The sequence below is a fragment of the Salmo salar genome, chromosome ssa06 (genome assembly GCF_905237065.1).
Source record: "Salmo salar chromosome ssa06, Ssal_v3.1, whole genome shotgun sequence".
Taxonomy (NCBI): domain Eukaryota; kingdom Metazoa; phylum Chordata; class Actinopteri; order Salmoniformes; family Salmonidae; genus Salmo; species Salmo salar.
Window position 1 is genome coordinate 70,365,085 of NC_059447.1, and position 22,751 is coordinate 70,387,835.

The 22,751-nt window shown below is 43.8% G+C and overlaps 1 protein-coding gene across 2 annotated transcripts in view; it reads right to left on the reverse strand.

The window, feature by feature from the left end:
• Positions 1–2,905: 2,905 nt before the first annotated feature.
• mthfd1l (methylenetetrahydrofolate dehydrogenase (NADP+ dependent) 1 like) overlaps positions 2,906–22,751 on the reverse strand; it is an 85,316-nt gene continuing 65,470 nt past the window's right edge. For both annotated transcript variants that reach the window (XM_014205574.2, NM_001165368.1), the window contains 4 exon segments: positions 15,683–15,790; positions 15,405–15,557; positions 4,412–4,525; positions 2,906–3,537 (listed from right to left, as the gene is read on the reverse strand). In XM_014205574.2, coding sequence (XP_014061049.1) covers positions 4,436–4,525; positions 15,405–15,557; positions 15,683–15,790 — 351 coding nt within the window. In that variant the 3' untranslated portion in view covers positions 2,906–3,537; positions 4,412–4,435.

Consider the following 22,751-nt stretch of genomic DNA (forward strand, 5'->3'; position numbering starts at 1 on the left):
GGCACAACCCAAGGGGGGGCGCCAACCCAGACAGGAAGACCACGTCAGTGACTCAACCCACTCAAGTGACGCACCCCTCCCATGGACGGCATGGATGAACACCAGTAAGCCAGTGACTCAGCCCCTGTAATAGGGTTAGAGGCAGAGAATCCCAGTGGAAAGAGGGGAACCGGCAAGGCAGAGATAGCAAGGGCGGTTCGTTGCTCCAGCCTTTCCGTTCACCTTCACACTCCTGGGCCAGACTATACTTAATCATAGGACCTACTGAAGAGATAAGTCTTCAGTAAAGACTTAAAGGTTGAGACTGAGTCTGCGTCTCTCACATGGGTAGGCAGACCATTCCATAAAAATGGAGCTCTATAGGAGAAAGCCCTACCTCCAGCCGTTTGCTTAGAAATTCTAGGGACAATTAGGAGGCCTGCGTCTTGTGACCGTACCGTACGTGTAGGTATGTACGGCAGGACCAAATCGGAAAGATAGGTAGGAGCAAGCCCATGTAATGCTTTGTAGGTTAGCAGTAAAACCTTGAAATCAGCCCTTGCCTTAACAGGAAGCCAGTGTAGGGAGGCTAGCACTGGAGTAATATGATCAAATTTTTTGGTTCTAGTCAGGATTCTAGCAGCCGTATTTAGCACTAACTGAAGTTTGTTTAGTGCTTTATCCGGGTAGCCGGAAAGTAGAGCATTGCAGTAGTCCAGCCTAGAAGTAACAAAAGCATGGATTAATATTTCTGCGTCATTTTTGGACAGAAAGTTTCTGATTTTTGCAATGTTACGTAGATGGAAAAAAGCTGTCCTTGAAACAGTCTTGATATGTTCTTCAAAAGAGAGATCAGGGTCCAGAGTAACGCCGAGGTCCTTCACAGTTTTATTTGAGACGACTGTACAACCATCCAGATTAATTGTCAGATTCAACAGAAGATCTCTTTGTTTCTTGGGACCTAGAACAAGCATCTCTGTTTTGTCCGAGATTAAAAGTAGAAAGTTTGCAGCCATCCACTTCTTTATGTCTGAAACACAGGCTTCTAGCGAGGGCAATTTTGGGGCTTCACCATGTTTCATTGAAATGTACAGCTGTGTGTCGTCCGCATAGCAGTGAAATTTAACATTATGTTTTCGAATGACATCCCCAAGAGGTAAAATATATAGTGAAAACAATAGTGGTCCTAAAACGGAACCTTGAGGAACACCGAAATTTGCAATTGATTTGTCAGAGGACAAACCATTCACAGAGACAACTGATATCTTTCCGACAGATAAGATCTAAACCAGGCCAGAACTTGTCCATGTAGACCAATTTGGGTTTCCAATCTCTCCAAAAGAATGTGGTGATCGATCGTATCAAAAGCGGCACTAAGATCTAGGAGCACAAGGACAGATGCAGAGCCTCGGTCTGACGTCATTAAAAGGTCATTTACCACCTTCACAAGTGCAGTCTCAGTGCTATGATGGGGTCTAAAACCAGACTGAAGCGTTTCGTATACATTGTTTGTCTTCAGGAAGGCAGTGAGTTGCTGTGCAACAGCTTTTTCTAAAATTTTTGAGAGGAATGGAAGATTCGATATAGGCCGATAGTTAAGACAGAGAAGATGGGGGTGAGTGCGTTTGGCCAGGGGAGGTAGAGGGGGTAGCTAGAATGTGTTGTGGGGAAGAATGTAGTGAGCTTCTAATGACTTTTTAAGAGTGAACTTTTTTACACTGGTGGGTGTGAGAGTGGTGGTGACTCTAGCCTGTTTCTGACTGAGCCGGTTAGAGCTAGCTAAGGAACGTAGCCTGCCAAATGGGATGGGTACAGCAGGGATGCCACGTATACAACTTCATGGGGCAAAACACACCCTAATTGGCCCAGGTGATCCTGTCATTAGGCTGTAAGGGCAGTGGAAAACCAGGACAAACCTATGTAAACCAAACATGGGTCAAATAGGCTACATACAGTATGTCAAATACTTGAGCTTCTTGATCCACACACACCTGTAAGTAGTACTGATCCTTAAGGTTACACTAAGAAATATGTAGGACCTGTCCTTGGTACTGAAATGAAACACTGAATACTCAGTCATAGCGCAGTATCTACCTGTATGTAACTCGGGACAAGTTGTTTTATTTGATCACATAAATTACAAGTTATCGCAGTCAAATTGGACTGATTCAGGATTAACACTATGCATAAACAAACCCAACTTGACAAGACTCAGACTAGCCAGTGCAGTTTATTCCTATGACAGAGATGGAGTATGATTTAAAGCTCTTTAATCTGTCATCACCCCAAAACAAAGAGGTTAAGTCCAGCAGTACATGTACTTATGCACACACACACACACAATTACAGCCCGCTCAGTATGAATGAGTGCATTCCTTTCCCTCTGACAATGGAACACACACACTGTACTTAGAGAGACCCCAGAGAACAGAGGCAATAACAGACCTAGCAGGTGTGGAATGCAAGCTACGACACAAGCACACATGTACACAGGCACCACGTAGCAACAAACATCAGATCATGACAGACGGAGCTGACATTCTAGGGTGCTGTGAGGGGGCCGGCTCTGAGGCCTGGATTTCAGGACCATCGAGGGCTAAACTCTAAATATGTGTGAGTAAATTTGTTGTTATGCATTCTGGCATTGTTGTGCTTGATTGTTTGCACGTCTAGGTTCATGTGCATGCATTAGTGAGTATATGAGTATACTTGACTGTGCTCGTGATTGAGTGAGTGTATTCAACTGTTCTGCATATGTACATTTTTCACCCAAACCAAAAATAGCCATTGTGCCTGTTTTGGAGGCTCTCCTTAGAGAGCTCTGTGATAACAGGAAGAAGTCTGTGTCCAAACAACAGATGGAATGGTCTCTGCTCACCTGCTGGGTGTGAACAACAAGACAAAAACTAAAATAAGACAACAGAACTGTAGAGTAAATACAATTGTTTATTTTAAAAAGGCACAGTTGTTATACGGTAGAAAACCATGGTTTTCCATAATCCATCTAATTAAACAGCGTTAAGTAGAAGTAGAGCATCAGCACACAGCTAGTAACCAAACTGTAACAGCCACCCTAATGGCATTTAGCAGGATGTAATGGATTAAGAAATGTTAGACGAGGCTAGATAACCACATTTAAAACAACTTGTGCGTACAACATGAATTTAGTGCATAAATACATGAGCACATGTACTGCATTACACTAAATAAAAGCATATTAAGTCACATTAAGAAAAATGAAAACAATAAAACCAGCACCACGACATGAGATATTATGGTAGTTCATCTCAGTAAACAAATTTAAAAAGTAACAAAATCTTTTTCCTCATTTATAAGGGGTTACAGTTAACAGAACTACTGCATTGTTAGGCCTTAGGCCTTATTTGGTTGAATATCGTTGATGTGCAAAAGAGTGACCCCAGCCTTTGCAGTGGCGTTGTGGAACCCTGTAGGTAGGAAGTGCCATTAGAAGGGTTAAGCATCTTCCATGGAGGGTGTAGGGCTCTTCCTCCGGTCATCGCCATGCTCCCTACAGGGCAGGAGGGACTTTCACAGAGCCTGAGGAGAGAAAATCAGAACGTTGGAGAAGTGAGTGACTGACTGAGTGCATCTCTAAATCTAGGGCCATAGCCTTGGTGCTGAGTGAATAGGGAATAACACCGAGTGAAAATATCCAGAGGAGTACTGTGTATTGACGCTGAGGCAATATTTAACACCGTCTAGGCCAAGTGGACCACTCAGAGGAAGGACAATGAGACACAGGGAGTACATGCACACACTACTCAGACACCTTCCTTGTATGAGTGCTACACATGAATTCAGTTATGTAAACATCAGGTTCCTACCCTACATGGTACCTTTCTTGTATGAGTGCTCTACAACAACACATGCATTCAGTTTCATAGGCATCACGTTCCTACCCTACATGGTATGTGGCAGATAGACTACATAAGCATTAACAAACTGGTTCACTACTGACTGAATTTACAGGAAAAATGTAGCAGTGTTGTCTGCTGCCTGACGAGATATAACGAGACTGCTGCTTACTGTGGCAGTGGAAACAACACTGATACACAGACTGATTCATATGTAGCTAAGATAATAATTTCTCCATCTGGCTTACTGGAACTGTAAAGACATTGTTGCGACAGCCACAGGCTCCCTTAACCTTGGCAACAGCTACACCTCTCAGCCTCTCATTTCAGTAAAAGTGTTTTAGGCACCATTGGGTAAAATCTAAATGCCAAAAATAACGTTACTTAAATTCAGCGAAATAAGATGTGTGTGCTATACAGAAAAATCTATATCTGTGACTTGTCCAAAATGTGTGATCGATTTAGATGTCAAAAATGAATATGACCAGCATTTTCAGCTATATATAATATGGAAATAAAAACTGGGTCATAATGGTTTGAATGGAATACTATTTTACCTGTGTGATTGTTCTGAAGCATGCTCAGAAGAGCCCAGTGATCTCCTCGGTAACTGGGTCGAGGTCAATGTCATAGAAACAGGGTCGCGTGGGCAGGCCTGGCATAGTACTCATCTGAGGGGGAGAGGGAGGGGGAGAGAGTGAGGAGGAAGAGAAAGAGCAAGTTAGTCATCTGTGCATTGCATTGATCAACCACTTGTGAAAGCAGGTAAAATGATTTGCTTTCCTTTTGAGTTGATTCAATTTGAAATCAGTTCCCAATTGAGTCTTCGATTCATGAGTTTACATACATTTTATTCATGAAATTATTGAAAATAACAGGAAATATTCAAAAGTTTAACAGCGATTTACAAACACTAAAAGGAGTCTATAAGACAGCCCTGAGCAGAGCAGCCTCTGGTCTTCACTGTAGTGTATTTTTACAGCTCAGAGAGATGGATTTCTAATAACTTAACCAGCAGTGACGCATAAGAGCCAATAACATTTTAACGTAATTTTGACAGGAGATTAAGAAAAAAAACTAAACTAAATCAAATTTACAGGGAGACTAAGGTCAGACGGGGCGGGGCTCAGAGAGAGAAAAAAGGAGTTGATTGGACAACGACCATAGCCGATTTGCAAAGTGGCCAATAGGGACAGCCAGCTGACTTGACCAATTCAAGCCACCAAAGCACTATTGATTGGGAGTAGGCTTGCAAAATTCTGGGAACTTTCAATAGATTCCCCAATATTCCCGAAATCCCAGTTGGATGATTCCCGTAATCAGGAGGGAAACTGTAGTAAATCCTGAATCCTCCAACCAGGATTTCTGGAAAACCAGGGAATTTATTGAAAGTTCCCGTAATTTTGCAACCCTATTTGGGAGTCATGCATGTGTCATTAGAACTCTGTTGAGATGCTATGGATCAGGTCGTGTGTTGGGCTGACAGTTATTGATGAGCAGAATGGAGAGGAAGACAAGGGAGAGGTTGTTAGAAAGGAGGATAAACTAGAATGATTAGTCCAGATGAACTATGTGAACAGCCGTTTTCCCGGAATAGAGATGTCTCTTGTAGATTCTCTAACAAATAACAGGACCACTGTTTTACTGTCTGTGATCCACTACAGTCAAAGTACAGGTAGTCCTATCTCAGGACGATATGATTAACCTATTCCAGTAGCTATCGCAGCTTTCTCTTCATAGAAGACACATACATTCATCTGTAGCGATGGACAAAACTCATAAAATCTTTCATCTGCAGTTTCACACTGAAGTTACGTGGTGAAACAAACTAGACTTCTGAGCTAGTAAACAAATTCACTTAAACAGGTCAAATCAAATTAACAAGAGCCTTAACTACACTAATGTACAACTTAGCCCCAAATTACATTCCTACGTAACTATTACTGACTATCTAAGTTGGCCCTACAGTTGAGCCTAGAGTTAGGCTAGAATGTGACAACACAGGAAGTATTTTTCATTCAGCCAATCATCTTTCAGCTCCAAGAGCTGACCCCAGTAAGACTAGCTGTCACCATTGGCGTCGGCTAACGAAGACATGGATGTTGATTAAGGCAGCCCTCCGCACCTCTCTGATTCAGAGGGGTTGGGTTAAAAGTTACAGGCCTATATGGTCATTGGTATTTAGCACACAGAATTAAAAATAAAATAAAACCTCTCCCAGACCAACCATGCAAACTCTAGCTGCTGTAAATGACAAGATTGTGTGTTAACTGCATAATGCTTCTGCATATTCATGACAACACCACAACACAGCTGCTCAATGGTAAATCATGAAGAGTGGGATGTAAGGTTTGGAAAATATTTTCTATAATGAAATAACTGATCTGATGTTGAATTACTATAATCCAAACTCATTTAATTCAGTCTGCTGGAGATCAAATCAAGATGAAGGAAGGGGCTTCCCTATTACTTCTACACTCCCATCTATGTGACTCAGAGAGTGATTGCCAAATGGGTTGACAACCCATCATAAGGACTGTGGTGGCTTTCCAGCGCTTCTGTTCTTTGTCCCCATGTGAGCGTCGAAAGAATGTACATCACATTATTTCAATTCCAAGTAAACCAACCAAACTAGACCAGCCTGAAAAATAGAGGGGGGAAAGGTGGGAGATCATGGTCCCGGCACAAAATAGCTACAGTTACAAAGCTGACACATGGTGCTATGCATTTCCACCAAACCAGGTCAAAATCCTCTGGCAGCGAAACACCCTTGCCCTAGGAAACTGTAGAACTGCACTGCAAAAAGTTCATTCTAAGCAAGCCTAAATATCTTACATTGAGTGATAATTCCTAGTTTTTTTCCGTACCCCAAAAAATATCAAATCATTTTCCCTTCTTATTTGTAACCTAAAAAAGGCTTAATACAAGTAATTTAATCGTCGTAATAAGGTAAATTATCTTGAAAGAATATCTTGAAAGAAGATAAATTACTTGTACTAAGCCTTTTTTAGGTAAAAAATAAGAAAAATATCTGCCAATGACATTAGATAATTCAGCTTGCTGCAAAATATAATTCATTATAAACTGGGTGGTTCAAGTCCTGAATGCTGATTGGCTGATATACCATGCGTATGACAAAATATTTATTTTTACTGCTCTAATTACCTTTGTAACCAGTTTATAATAGCAATGAGGCACCTTGGGGGGTTGTGGTATATGGCCAATATACCACGGCTAAGGGCTGTATCCAGGCACTCCGTGCTGTGTCCTGCATAAGAATATCCCTTAGCTGTGGTATATTGGCCATATACCACACCCCCTTGTGCCTTTTGCTTACATTTTTTTATATTTTTTTGTCATTTAGCAGACGCTCTTATCCAGAGCGACTTACACTAGTGAATGCATACATTTCATTTCATACATTTTTTTTTTTCCTGTGCTGGCCCCCCGTGGGAATCGAACCCACAACCCTGGCGTTGCAAACACCATGCTCTACCAACTGCACGGTATAATTCAACGGCAATGAAGTACATTTTTACATGTTCTATATCTGAGCTGTTTTTTAAAGCAAAAGTCGAAATGAAAACATTGGCATAGTTGAATTCGATTTTCATAATAGCAAGCTACTGTAGGAGGACTGATGGTTTGGTTAGCTAAGCTAGCAAGTCTGTTTGGTTACCAAGGCAACTATTGTAGCTATGTAGTAAACATGCTAGCTACTTCAGTGGATGTTGAACACATTTCTGACGTCAAATGAACACATTTCATAGCCACAAATATAGCATTGGTATAAGCGGGATAATCAACTCGGGAGCTATATGTGTTTTCTGGAAGATAATGCAACGCCGTGGAAGGTTAATGCCACACCTTCCACGTTGTGCATTATTTCCATAGAACGCATAGTCCCTTGATTATCCCTTAACATTACAGTATCTAGGTTGTTGTCTTCACAGTGGAAGGACACACAATCAGAGACCTACTCTGGGACTTACAGCTTTGGCCCTCAAGGAAAGAGTCAAAGTGAGGGTATGACTGGGAGTATGGGGCAGGAGAGGAGAAGACAACTAACTGCCCAGTAGAACAGGGTGTTCCTCTCACTAATGGAAGAGAATACACTCCTTCTGCAATAACATGTGCGGCTCCATTCCAAACAAAAACCTGTCTTCTTCTCTCTACACTTGTTGACACGGAATTACAGAAACTAAGGGACTGGGCATCTAGTCCAATCAGACCTCAGAAGGTGAGTCATTAGGGCAAACGGGCACTGCAGCAGTTTTGGATTGGAGCAGCTACAGTGTCACAGAGGACTAAGAACTTTAAACAGCTCAATTTGACTGGGGGGCGGCGGCGATGGGTCGCTTTACAGAGAGAAGATTGAGAGCCTAGGAGGATATCCTGAGGTAGAGTAAATTAAAATCAACTGACTGCTTAAATGTTATTCTGGCGTGAGGCGGGGGAATTAGGCATAATGAAATCATGGGCATGAAGAGGAGGACATGTGAAAGGACAGTCACGAGTATGCCTATGGTCAATAGGACTTGCTCTGAAAACACCGTGGAAGGAATGATCATCTCTCCAATATGGAGAATGGTTCATTTATCCAAAACGGCCAATTTGTTCCAATTTTGGACTTGGGAGCCACTTGTCCTCTTTTATTTTACATCTACATTTGTAATGCACCTGTGACTACCACTGTAATTTAGTAGTCCCTAGTGACTACTAGGCATTAAAACCTCTTAAGGATCCCATAGGATAAGTGTCCCTATACCGGGATGGTTGTTGCTAACATGCGCTAATGTGACTAGAATGACGTTGTAAGTAACAGCAAACTTTCCAAGACATAGACATGTCTTATATAATTAGAAAGCTTAAATTCTTGTTAATCTAACTGCACTCCCCAATTTACTGAAGCTATTACAGTAAAAGAATACCATGCTATTGTTTGAGGATAGTACACAACAACAAAACACTTTTATCACGCCAACTGGTTTGATACATTCACCTCTGAAGGTAAATAATGTACTTACATTCAGTAATCTTGCCTTGATTTGTCATCCTGAGGGTCCCAGAGATAAAATGTAGCATAGTTTTGTTTGATAAAATTCATTTTTATATTCAAATGTAGGAACTGGGTTCTACAGTTTGAACCTCTGTTTGTATTATCTTTTATCAGATTTAATGTGTTATATCATCCCCAGTTAACAATTGGCTCATTCTTCCCCCCTCCTCTCCCCTGTAACTATGTCCCAGGTTGTTGCTGTAAATAAGAATGTGTTCAGTCAACTTACCTGGTAAAATAAGGGTTAAATAAAAATAAAAATATTTCTCCTACATTAATTTCACATTTCCACAAACATCAAAGTGTTTCCTTTCAAATGGTATCAAGAATATGCATATCCTTGCTTCAGGTCCTGAGCTACAGGCAGTTAGATTTGGGTATGTCATTTTAGGAGAAAATTGAAAGAAAAAGGGTCAGATCCTTAATTATCACTTCCTAGTAAAAAAAAAACTATGGTAACACTTAATGTGAACCTGCATCATAGTGGCTACATAACACTGCCATTACAATGACAGAAGAGGTCATAAACAGTCCTGTCAGCAGAGTTAAAGCCGGACTAAAATAATGACCTGTCAGGGAGGAGGGAAGGTAAGAGAGGTTGATGGAGAAGATATGGTTCAGGTAGTGACAATAGGTGTGCTGTTCTCCTTTGGTCCCATACTCCTGAGGCAGGCGGGGAACTTGTCGGAACACGCAAAACACGGACGCTCTGTGGCTAAAGATGGAATCCTGGCTCTGGCAACAAATTCCCTCCATTATTCCCAAACAATGCGCCATTGTCTGGGAAAACCCTGGGGCTGACAATGTAGCACTTACTCTATCACTGTGTAACACCCCTCCACTGCACTGGAGTGGAGTTAGGGGCTCTTAACTCCGAATACTACGAAATACCACAAAAACTCACCATTGATTTTACTCTTCCTACCACAGTGACTAATCTTGATGCGGCTTCTCTCTCAGCTCTAAATTAACCAAGTCCATGACTCTGGCTGGCCTCAGCCAGGCATATCTACTTTTCCCTCGCAGAGACGGGTGATAATTCATCATGGTGGAGACAGTGTCCACCCATAATGGCTAATATGATTTGGAGGTGAATCAAATGGTACTCTGTTTGTGTTTGTGAGTGTGGATCGACATCTGAATGACTCAGAAGAGACGCTTTGTAAATAGATAGATTAGCGTGTGTTAGTGCTCTTCTGACTGACGGGCCTAACTTCAAGTGAAGACTGGGAGTCCGCCTGATGAACCAAACTAATCAGTAATCTCCTCCACATAGCCTAACTCTCACACACTCACATTTAAACAAAACAAATATATATACTGCTCAAAAAAATAAAGGGAACACTTAAACAACACAATGTAACTCCAAGTCAATCACACTTCTGTGAAATCAAACTGTCCACTTAGGAAGCAACACTGATTGACAATAAATTTCACATGCTGTTGTGCAAATGGAATAGACAATAGGTGGAAATTATAGGCAATTAGCAAGATACCCCAATAAAGGAGTGGTTCTGCAGGTGGGGACCACAGACCACTTCTCAGTTCCTATGCTTCCTGGCTGATGGTTTGGTCACTTTCTACAACCCACACAAGTGGCTCAGGTAGTGCAGCTCATCCAGGATGGCACATCAATGCGAAGGTTTGCTGTGTCTGTCAGCGTAGTGTCCAGAGCATGGAGGCGGCACCAGGAGACAGGCCAGTACATCAGGAGACGTGGAGGAGGCCGTAGGAGGGCAACAACCCAGCAGCAGGACCGCTACCTCCGCCTTTGTGCAAGGAGGAGCAGGAGAAGCACTGCCAGAGCCCTGCAAAATGACCTCCAGCAGGCCACAAATGTGCATGTGTCTGCTCAAACGGCCAGAAACAGACTCCATGAGGGTGGTATGAGGGCCCGACGTCCACAGGTGGGGGTTGTGCTTACAGCCCAACACCGTGCAGGACGTTTGGCATTTGCCAGAGAACACCAAGATTGGCAAATTTGCCACTGGCGTCCTGTGCTCTTCACAGATGAAAGCAGGTTCACACTGAGCACATGTGACAGACGTGACAGTCTGGAGACGCAGTGGAGAACGTTCTGCTGCCTGCAACATCCTCCAGCATGACCGGTTTGGCGGTGGGTCAGTCAGGGTGTGGGGTGGCATTTCTTTGGGGGGCCGCACAGCCCTCCATGTGCTCGCCAGAGGTAGCCTGACTGCCATTAGGTACCGAGATGAGATCCTCAGACCCCTTGTGAGACCATATGCTGGTGCGGTTGGCCCTGGGTTCCTCCTAATGCAAGACAATGCTAGACCTCATGTGGCTGGAGTGTGTCAGCAGTCCCTGCAAGAGGAAGGCATTGATGCTATGGACTGGCCCGCCCGTTCCCCAGACCTGAATCCAATTGAGCACATCTGGGACATCATGTCTCGCTCCATCCACCAACGCCACGTTGCACCACAGACTGTCCAGGAGTTGGCGGATGCTTTAGTCCAGGTTTGGGAGGAGATCCCTCAGGAGACCATCCGCCACCTCATCAGGAGCATGCCCAGGCGTTGTAGGGAGGTCATACAGGAACGTGGAGGCCACACACACTACTGAGCCTCATTTTGACTTGTTTTAAGGACATTACATCAAAGTTGGATCAGCCTGTAGTGTGGTTTTCCACTTTAATTTTGAGTGTGACTCCAAATCCAGACCTCCATGGGTTGATAAATTAGATTTCCATTGATTATTTTTGTGTGATTTTGTTGTCAGCACATTCAACTATGTAAAGAAAAAAGTATTTAATAAGATTATTTCATTCATTCAGATCTAGGATGTGTTATTTTAGTGTTCCCTTTATTTTTTTGAGCAGTGTATATTTTTTTGTGATTACTGATCAAATGAATTTATACATTTATAATTAGCAGGTTTTGTTATCTGTTTTAACAAACCTTTTTTATTTTTGTACTTATGTATTGTATATAATTTTTTTGTGGTGTGGTTTTAATATCAGCCCTTGAACTTCCAACATGCAACACTGTTTTTTTGTTTTAATTAGTTTTTATCTGTATTGTCTATCACTTGTTTTCTTTGGTGCAAATAAATAAAGAGATGAGTGGAGGCAGCTTTGAACTCTGACCTGTGTGAGTGTGTGCTTCCTTAAGTGAGAAGTTCACAGTAGTAAATTGTAAATATGACCCGTCGCACTGCATTCCTGCGGCAAGTTAGGGGTCTCTTTCAGGAGCTACGGGGCGGATAGCACAACTTAAATGTAACATTTATTTAACTAGGCAAGTCAGTTAAGAACACACTTTTATTTACAATGACAGCCTTCACTGGCCAAACCCGGACGACGCTGGGCCAATTGCGCGCCGCCCTATGGGACTCCCAAACATGGCCAGGTTGTGGTACAGCCTGGAATCGAACCAGGGTGTCTGTAGTGACGCCTCAAGCATTGAGATGCAGTGCCTTAGACCGCTGCGCCACTCGGGAGCCCAAAAAAGTATATTCTATCCTATTCTGACTTCAGCCAGGGAAGGGCTACAGGAGTTTTGACAACCCACTGCCTTTCTCATGGGGGGGAATTGTAACAAGAAGCTTAAATTATAAGATGTGAGGCTTTATGCTGGTGTGCGTATTAGTTTATGGTGTACTTAACATTTTCACATTTGATTGGGACGTCATCGCGAGTGCATTGGGAGGTCACAACCTGTAGATCAGAAACCTATATATTTCATGGATTGCACTCCTTTGACATCTCTACAATATTGTAATTGTCAGGACTACACAAATCAAAACAGAGCTTGGAATTCCTGGTAAAAAGTTGTGTGTTGCTACTTTCAACTCGCTCTAAATATAACCTCTAGGTGACAGAGGCACAGCGGGACAAGTGAACAGGATCTCTAAACTCCAGCTATTCTGAGCTTTATAAAGAGGAGACCTTCATGTCTTAAAGTAATGATGGAGTGTAATATCTCTTTGCTAATGTCAGCTGTTCTTACCTTACATAACATGGGCGTGGTCTTTTACCAAACAGGGCTATCTTCTGTATAACATCCCTAACTTGTCACAACACAACTGATTGGCTCAAATGCATTAAGGAAAGACATTCCACGAATTAACTTTAAACAAGGCAGACCTGTTAATTGAAATGCATTCCAGGTGACTACCTCATGAAGCTGGTTGAGAGAATGCCAAGAGTGTGCAAAGCTGTCATCAAGGCAAAGGGTGGCTAGTTTGAAGAATCAAATAGATTTTGATTTGTTTAACACTTTTTTGCTTATTTCATAGTTTTGATGTCTTCACTATTATTCTACAATGTAGAAAACAGTAACAAATTAAGAAAAACCCTTGAATGAGTAGGTGTGTCCAAACTTTTGACTGATACTGTATATATTAAAAATCCCTGGTTGAATACCCCTGCTCTAATGGGATATGGATTCTACAGAGACCTATTGTTTTCCCTGAGACCCCTCCCTCACATATCTGGGAATTGACATCAGCCCCCTTCCTGGTTCCTCACCCAACTAAGGCCTTCACCTGCCCCTCCCTCTCTTTACTCCCCCGGGGCCTTCAGTTAGTCAAATCTCTCCACCTGCGAGAGAGAGCGAGATGACCCTGAGGTCAGGGTGACACAAAACTGACATGACAACCACAACAGTGCTAATTAAACTGTGTGCCATCCCTGCTTCTCTCCTCACATTGGGTCTCGTGCTCACAAAGGCAGGTGCAGCGAAAGCAACCCATCTCCCAGACAAAACATTCTCTCAAGTAACTAGCTAATACACAAGCATATTGTACAAACAAACGTCAAAAACACACTCACGTGTCAGATCAACACTCTGGCACGTGTTTAGAAAACCTACAGGATACACACCCAAATGCATAGATGGCTGCCGTAACGCTCACTTGCCTTACACAGTCGTCTAAAGCTACTTATTGGGATCAAAGGACTTGTCAATGAATTCAGACATCAATTTAATCAAATAAATAAAAAGGTCAAGTTCACCAAACTTAAAGACAGTACATTACAGGAACTAATCTGCTATCCTTTTAGACATGGATCTAATCAGACGCCAGGAGGAGACTATGGGCCAGGCGAAAAAAAGGTGGAGAGTTCAAGGAGCTGCTAGTAAATTCCCTCCGGGGTCAGGAGTCATAGTTCAAGGGTCGTGATGGCTACACAGGCCCTAGCAGATCAAAGCGGTGGAGGCGGGTGGCTGGAGAGACGTCCTACCGACCGGCGGCCGCCCCTACCCAGCATGCCGGGGAAACAGTGGGGGACCAACTTCCTGTACGACCAACAACTGCCCACCAACCGGCTCCATCCAGCCAAGCCCATCATCCCCAACCCATCTCAGGGGTTATCAGGAAGGTCTGGGGTTAAGTCCAGTTCAGAAGAGGAACATCCAAAGGAGAGTAGAGGGTAATAGATAAATACACACACACGGAAACCCGGTGTGTCTGCGTATGCGATAAGACTTTCAGTGGGCAGCTAAGGAAGTCTAGCAACTTCCTTAATGACAGAGAGGGTTCAGGGTCGAAAGGAATGAGGTTTAAAGCAGAGCTTCGGATGAAAGATTTCATTGACTATTGTATATATATTATTTATTTTTGACCCTTTTTTCTCCCCAATTTCATGATTTCCAATTGGTAGTTACATCGCTGCAACTCCCGTACGTACGGTCTCGGGAGGTGAGAAGGTCGAGAGCCATGCCTCCTCCGAAACAAGACCCTGCCAAGTCACACTGCTTCTTGACACACTGCTCGCTTAACCCGGAAGCCAGCCGCACCAATGTGTCGGAGGAAACGCCGTACAACTGGAGACCGAAGTCAGTGTGCATGCGGCCGGCCCGCCACAAGGAGACGCTAGAGCGCGATGGGACAAGGACATCCCGGCCAGTCAAACCCTCCCCTAAACCGGATGACGCTGGGCTAATTGTGCGCTGCCTCATTGGTCTCCTGGTCGCAGCCGGCTGCGACACAGCCTGGGATCAAACCCAGGTCTGTAGACTGCTGCGCCACTCGGAAGGCCCCTAAATGACTAATGTTTGAATTGAGAACCGTACAAGAAAGAATAACTTTTTTTTTTACTCGTATGTTCTTGAATTCCTCAGAGCAGCAATGTAAGAGTAAGTCACACACACACATCGTTAAGAGAAATTCCTGGCATTTCTGGCACCAGAAGTCTGGTTAGAGGGACTACACCTCAGGAGGCACAGCTGGGCAGGGTCAAAAACACACAAGGGACACTAAAGAAAACCGCACGCACGCACGCGCACGCGCACACGCACACGCACACACACACACACACACACACACTCAAAAGAACAGTCACAGACATATTCACTTCATACACACTGTGACTCTCTCCCGTCTCTAACACTCTCTCACACATGAGACACATTGAGAACCAAAAGTGGGTCACGGAGACCGCGTTCATGTAAAAATGGCTTAACCCTGCCTTAAATCCCTATGGAGACTAATAGCGCCTCATTCGCTGTGCTGCCAGAATCCAGACCACTCACCGTTCCCACCAATGGGTAGATGAATCCTGCCCCGATGCTGGCGCGGATGTCTCTGATTGGCAGGGTGAAGCCGGTGGGCGTGCCCTTCTTCTCAGGCAAGTGTGACAGGGACAGGTGGGTCTTGGCCATGCAGATTGGAAGCTTCCCGTAACCCTGCGGGCAGGAGCACAGGAACATAATTAGACAACTGAATTAATTCAGTGTGTGTGTGTGTGCATGAGAAAGTAACTATGTAAAAGCTTCAATAGATCATGTGTAGTATGGTATGGTGACCTCACCTGCTGGTTGTAATAGTCTATCTTGGCCTGGGCCTCTGGAGACAGCTCAATGTCATCAGCCCCGTACACCTTCTGGGCTATCATCCTAATCTTCTCCACTATGGGGGTCTGGGAGGACAGAAGACATAGGACAGTATTCAGCAAGGACCTATGGGAAACAGACGTTTAGTCTCAAAAGGAACTAAAACCTTAAGGACTTTGCTCTCACACAGTGTCTATGCATGTGCACAGGTTCGCTTCACACTGTTACAGCGTGGTAGCCAGGACACCAAAACAGCAGAGGAGGAGTTGAGCCTCACTCTTCAACGCTCTTAGTTGTTGCAGAAATTGACCCACTATGCTGTTTACTTTCTGCATCTACGTCATATCGCCGTCTACCTTTAAAAGGTCTTTCTCTGTCACATTTAAAATCAGTAGACAAATGCTAGGAGAGTAACAACCTAGGGAATGCAGTATGTATTGTTCTTCCTGAGAAGGCCTTAGTTAGCCTAGGGTCGTAAACCCTTCTACTGGCCAGTCATCTAAAGAAACAGAACTCCATTACATGATGCTAGCGCTAATCAGAGAGACAAGCAATGGCTTCATGGACCTACACACACACCCGCACATGCACGTGAGCCCACAAACACAGGCGCAAACACACGCACACACACGCACACACACACACACACACGCAAACACACGCACGCGCAAACACAGGCACACACAACCCTGCATGGTCTCTATAACAGGATCAGTTAAACAAAGTCACATTCCAAACTCACTAACTCAAACCAGCTGATGTTTTTTCCTCAGATTCTGGATGGGCTCCCAAAGACAGGAACTCAAACATGGGACATTAAGGCATGGGGGAGTTTCATGCACGTAGCACAGATACATATATGAAGCAAACATGCATGCACATACAAATTCAGCATAAACACACATTGACAATGCTCACTCCTAGACATCCCTTCTTGAGGGTTATTTTGGAATTGTGAGACATTTTGGGCATTAGATTCGAACATAAGGAGTGAGAACATCTATATATACACACACACTACCGTTCAAAAGTTTGGAGTCACTTAGAAATGTCCTTGCTTTTGAAAGAAAAGCACATTTTTGGTCCATTAAAATAACATCAAATTGATCAGAAATAGTGTAGACATTGTTAATGTTGTAAATGACTATTGTAGCTGGAAATGACTGATTTTTAATGGACTGTCTACATAGGCCCATTATCAGCAACCATCACTCCTGTGTTCCAATGGCACGTTGTGTTAGCTAATCCAAGTTTATTATTTTAAAAGGCTAATTGATCATTAGGAAACCCTTTTGCAATTATGTTAGCACAGCTGAAAACTGTTGTCCTGATTAAAGAAGCAATAAAACTGGCCTTCTTTAGACTAGTTGAGTATCTGGAGCATTAGCATTTTTGGGTTCGATTACAGGCTCAAAATAGCTAAAAACAAAAGAACTTTCTTCTGAAACTCATCAGTCTATTCTTGTTCTGAGAAATGAAGGCTATTCCATGCGAGAAATTGCCAAGAAACTGAAGATCTCGTACAATGCTGTGTACTACTCCCTTCACAGAACATGGCAAACTGTCTCTAACCAAACTGTCTAACGTGATAAATTCAGCAACAACAAGAGAGTTTGTGGTCAAGCCACAATGTACCACATTCAATTTAAGGAGGGACAGAAATAGTGCAGTGAAAGATAGACTCTCAGTCAGTTTTTTTATTTTGAAATTAGATTACCTAACAATCAACCCTTGCCCTCCAAAACAGACAGGCACATAATTGTCTTTATCTTCTCTCCACCACGAAACACCTATTTTAGAACAGGCAAACAAAACAGGCTCCTCGGCGGTGGAGAGAAGGCCCCCTCCTCGTCGCAGAGTCCAACTGACGAATCTGGATTTGGCGGATGCCAGGAGAACACTACCTGCCCCAATGTATAGTGCCAACTGTGAAGTTTGATGAAGGAGGAATAATGGTCCGGGGCTGTTGTTCATGGTTAAGGCTCGGCCCCTTAGTTCCAATTAAGGGAAATCTGAACGCTACAGCACACAATGAAATTCTAGACGATTCTGTGCTTCCAACTTTGTGGCAACAGTTTGGGGAAGGCCCTTTCCTGTTTCAGCATGATAATGCCTCCTTGCACAAAACAAGGTCCATACAGAAATGGTTTGTCGAAATCGATGTGAAAGAACTTGACTGGCCTGCACAGAGCCCTGACCGCAATCCCATCGAACACCTTTGGGAAGAATTGGAAGGCAGACTGCGAGCCAGACCTAATCGCCCAACATCAGTGCCCTACCTGACTAATGCTTTTGTGGCTGAATGGAAGCAAGTCCCCGCAGTAATGTTCCAACATCTAGTGGAAAGCCTTCCCAGAAGGGTGGAGGCTGTTATAGCAACAAATGGGGAACAACTCCATATTAATGCCCAAGATTTTGGAATGAGATGTTTGACGAGCAGGTGTCCACATACTTTTGGTCATGCTGTGTACTTTTAATGTGGGGCTATGACAGTCAATTGCAAATTAGCCTGACAATGTATCTTATCTCACCACCAATAATGAGATGGGTGTGGTTGATGAATGTCGCGTCGGAGCTTCTCAAAGTCGGAGGGGCGTGGTCGACTGTACGCACCTCATATCTTCTGTCAGATCCAACCTGGATCTATATTTGGTTTGAATGCAGACAAGAGCACTGAATCCAGCATCACACATGAGCTGGCGAAGGGTAGTCTACCATAACTTTTCTGGTGCTTTCAAGACAACTGGGAACTCTGAAAAATAGGTGGTCAAGTTATGACGTCAGTGATCTTTAGGTTGGAAAGTCGGAAAGAGGCCAGAGTTCCCAATTTGGAATTCTGAGTTGGATAACAGTTAAAAATGTATTTCAGAGTTCCCAGTTGTCTTGAAAGCACTGCAGTCGGAAGTCAGAGATTTCCGAGTTCCCAGTCGTTTTGAAAGCGGCATTAATGCTCAGAGGGAGACGGCAGGGTATTCCCTTCGAGTCAGGAACCAAAACTCCTCAGTGACCCGTGAATGCGTTGTCTGCAGGATTCGGGCACATGACAGCTCGATCAGCAGTTCGATTTCACTTACCAGTATGTCAACTGAGCCAGGATCACAGTCTAACGGATTGGGAAGTAGGTCCCAAAGTGCCCTTCCAAGCGTTGGAGGTGAGCAGTCATCACTCATGTGGGACACTTACTGATGCTGTATTTTGCTTTTTTCCTTACACAGAATGTCAACCAAGTCAGTTGTTTTTACATCCATTGTGAATGACAACAGTTACTCTCTCAATGTGAAAAATCTTTCCAACACTTCCCCTCGATAACCACCAAGCCTCGGTGTGAAATAGAACATTGTCATGCTCTGATCCCATATCTCCACATAGTTTTGTGAACAGGCGTGGTGCAGTGGATGTGGTTTGATGTAGTTTACAATCGAAGTTATCTGCTGTGGTATATCTCAGTTCTGTGCTCAGCTCTTTTGCCTCCAGTTGCTCTCAGTGTATCATATAATGTGTTCATATGGCAGAGGGAGACACATTCCTAACTAGAGTCCCGCCATAGATGGAGTCTCATCTGGTCAAATGCATCTCGGCCCACACAGCTAACACACATTTGGAGAGCATAAGCTGGGGAGTTTGAGTCGTTCAGTCAAGAGTTTCTTTCCTCTTGATTGCTAGCAATAGCATAAATTCTTTGTTTAACAGTGTTATCTAACAACGGTATTGATGTGAGTTTCTGTGCCTCGGCACCCCCCACACATTGTTTTCACCATATCAGTTGCGGCCGGTAATATCAAAGTCTCTGCAATAGTGTGTGGTTTCATAGCGTAGCAGGCCAAGCCATTAACTTTGGGAATGATTCAACTGCATCCCTTTCCCATGATCTAAGGGCGCTCCCTGGTTGAATTCTATCTTTTAGATTTGAATCATTTAGATTTTTAAGTTTAACCACATTACAATGATTTTAAGATACAAAGACGATATAATATACACAGTGTACAAAACATTAGGAACACCTGCTCTTTCCATGACAAACTGACTAGGTGAATCCAGGTGAAAGCTATGATCCCTTATTTATATCCCCTGTTAAATCCACTTCAAATCAGCGCAGATGAAGGGGAGGAGACATGTTAAAGAAGGATTTCTAAGCCTTGAGAGAATTGAGACATGGATTGTGTATCTGTGCCATTCAGAGGGTGAAAGCCAATTCTTCCTTTGGCCGCCTCTCCTTCCAGTTCCCTGCTGCCAATGACTGGAACGAACTGCAAAAATCTCTGAAGCTGGAGACTCTTACCTCCCTCACTAGCTTTAAGCACCAGCTGTCAGAGCAGCTCACAGATCACTGCACCTGTACATAGCTCATCTGTAAATAGCCCATCCAATCTACCTCATCCCCATACTGTATTTATTTATTTATCTTGCGCCTTTGCACCCCAGTATCTCAACTTGCACATTCATCTTCTGCACATCCTACCATTCCAGTGTTTGATTGCTATATTGTAATTACTTTGCCACCATGGCCTATTTATTGCCTTACCTCTCTTATCCTACCTCATTTGCACATGCTGTATATAGATTTTCCTACTGTATTATTGATTGTATGATTGTTTATTCCATGTGTAACTCTATGTTGTTGTATGTGTCGAACTGCTTTTCTTTATCTTGGCCAGGTCGCAGTTGCAAATGAGAACTTGTTCTCAACTAGCCTACCTGGTTAAATAAAGGTGAAATAAAATAAATAAAAAATGGGCAAGAAAAAATATTTAAGTGCATTTGAATGGGGTATGGTACTAGGTGCCAGGTTTGAGTGTGTCAAGAACTGACAGTCCAATACAACACTGGTGCCCAAAGACCCATAAAAGAATGCACAACTCGTCGTACCTTAGCACGAATGGGGTATGGCAGCCAAAGACCTTACAGAATTCCACTTCCTTCAGCAAAAAACAAGAAACTGTGGTTGCAGTGGGCTAAGGAAGAAAAACACTGGGAAATTGGAAAAACATTGCCTGGTCTGATGAATCCCGGTTCCATTTGTTTTACACGGTTGGGAGTACTAGGGTATGGAGAAAACCACGAGTACATGCATCCATCATGCCGTGCGTCAACATTGCAGGCTGGAGGTGGTGTGATGGTGCAGGCTGGAGGTGGTGTGGGTTGTGTTTTCACAGCACACATTGGGCCCCTTGATAAAAGCGGCGCTACATTTGAATGCCTCTGAATATCATTGCCAATCAGGTGCATCCCTTCATGGCAGCAGTATATCCATATGCAAATGATTTTTTTCAGCAGGATAATGCCCCATGCACAAAGCTAGGATTGTCCAGGAATGATTCCACGAACATGACAGTGAATTCAGCTGACTGCAGTGATCTGTCCAGTCACCAGATCTCAATCCAATTGAGCATCTGTGGGATGAGATGGATTGGAGTATTGAAGTCAACATGGGCCAGCATACCCGTGAAACACTTTCGACACATTGTAGAGTCCATGCCCCTACGAATTGAGGCTGTTCTGAGAGCAAAATAGGGCGCAACACAATATTAACAATGTGTTAAATGTTTTGTACACTCAGTGTATATATTTCTTATTTTTCAGGATTTTGGAAATTCTCCCGTGACCCCATTTCACCCCTAGTTTGGGAACAGTTGGTTTAAAGACTTTGGGTAACACATTCCACACTGTATAGTTATAAAGTTATTATAGGAACTGTGTCCACAGTCTGACGTTAAAACCTGCATGCAAGACTGAGAACCCTCAGTCATGATTAGGTGACTGACTAGGGGAGCTCAAGTCTTCAGGTCTCAAGCAAGGTTACTCATCACACAGGGGCGCACTGGGACCAGAAGGCAGCCCTGGCATTTCTAAAACACCGGCCCATTTTTTCCCTTGAGGCCCCCATTAGCAGCCAGAATGATAATTTTGCGCATAAAACCCAAGTCAGACAGGCCCACTGGGCTATAAATGGACCAGCCCATCTGGCATTTGCCTGAAATGGCAGATGGCCAGTCCACCTCTTTCATCATGTGAGTAACCACCTGGTATGGTTTGGCCAAAGCAGACCCGTTCTTGGCAAGTCTCGTCTTCACACCTCCTCTGTGAGGCATAGCAGGGATATTGCCCTGGGTCGGGGGAAAGGCCACTTGGACCTACTCCGCCACATGCAACAGGCTTTATTTATAGGGGTTGTTCATAGGGTCACAGGGAGGAACTGGATGGGATACAGTAGCACAGTACAGTAACACACGCCCCTATGCCCCTGGCCCTGACCACAGCATTCTCACAGGGCTCAGAGGAATGACAGTATGTCAGGGCCCTTTAACAAGCTCCAAACAATTAATATCACAGACCAGTGCTACACCACGCTAATACTAACCACCACCCAGTGCTACACCATGCTAATACTAACCACCACCCAGTGCTACACCATGCTAATACTAACCACCACCCAGTGCTACACCACGCTAATACTAACCACCACCCAGTGCTACACCACGCTAATACTAACCACCACCCAGTGCTACACCACGCTAATACTAACCACCACCCAGTGCTACACCATGCTAATACTAACCACCACCCAGTGCTACACCACGCTAATACTAACCACCACCCAGTGCTACACCACGCTAATACTAACCACCACCCAGTGCTACACCATGCTAATACTAACCACCACCCAGTGCTACACCATGCTAATACTAACCACCACCCAGTGCTACACCATGCTAATACTAACCACCACCCAGTGCTACACCACACTAATACTAACCACCACCGAGTGCTACACCACGCTAATACTAACCACCACCCAGTGCTACACCACGCTAATACTAACCACCACCCAGTGCTACACCACGCTAATACTAACCACCACCCAGTGCTACACCACGCTAATACTAACCACCACCCAGTGCTACACCACGCTAATACTAACCACCACCCAGTGCTACACCACGCTAATACTAACCACCACCCAGTGCTACACCACGCTAATACTAACCACCACCCAGTGCTACACCACACTAATACTAACCACCACCCAGTGCTACACCACGCTAATAC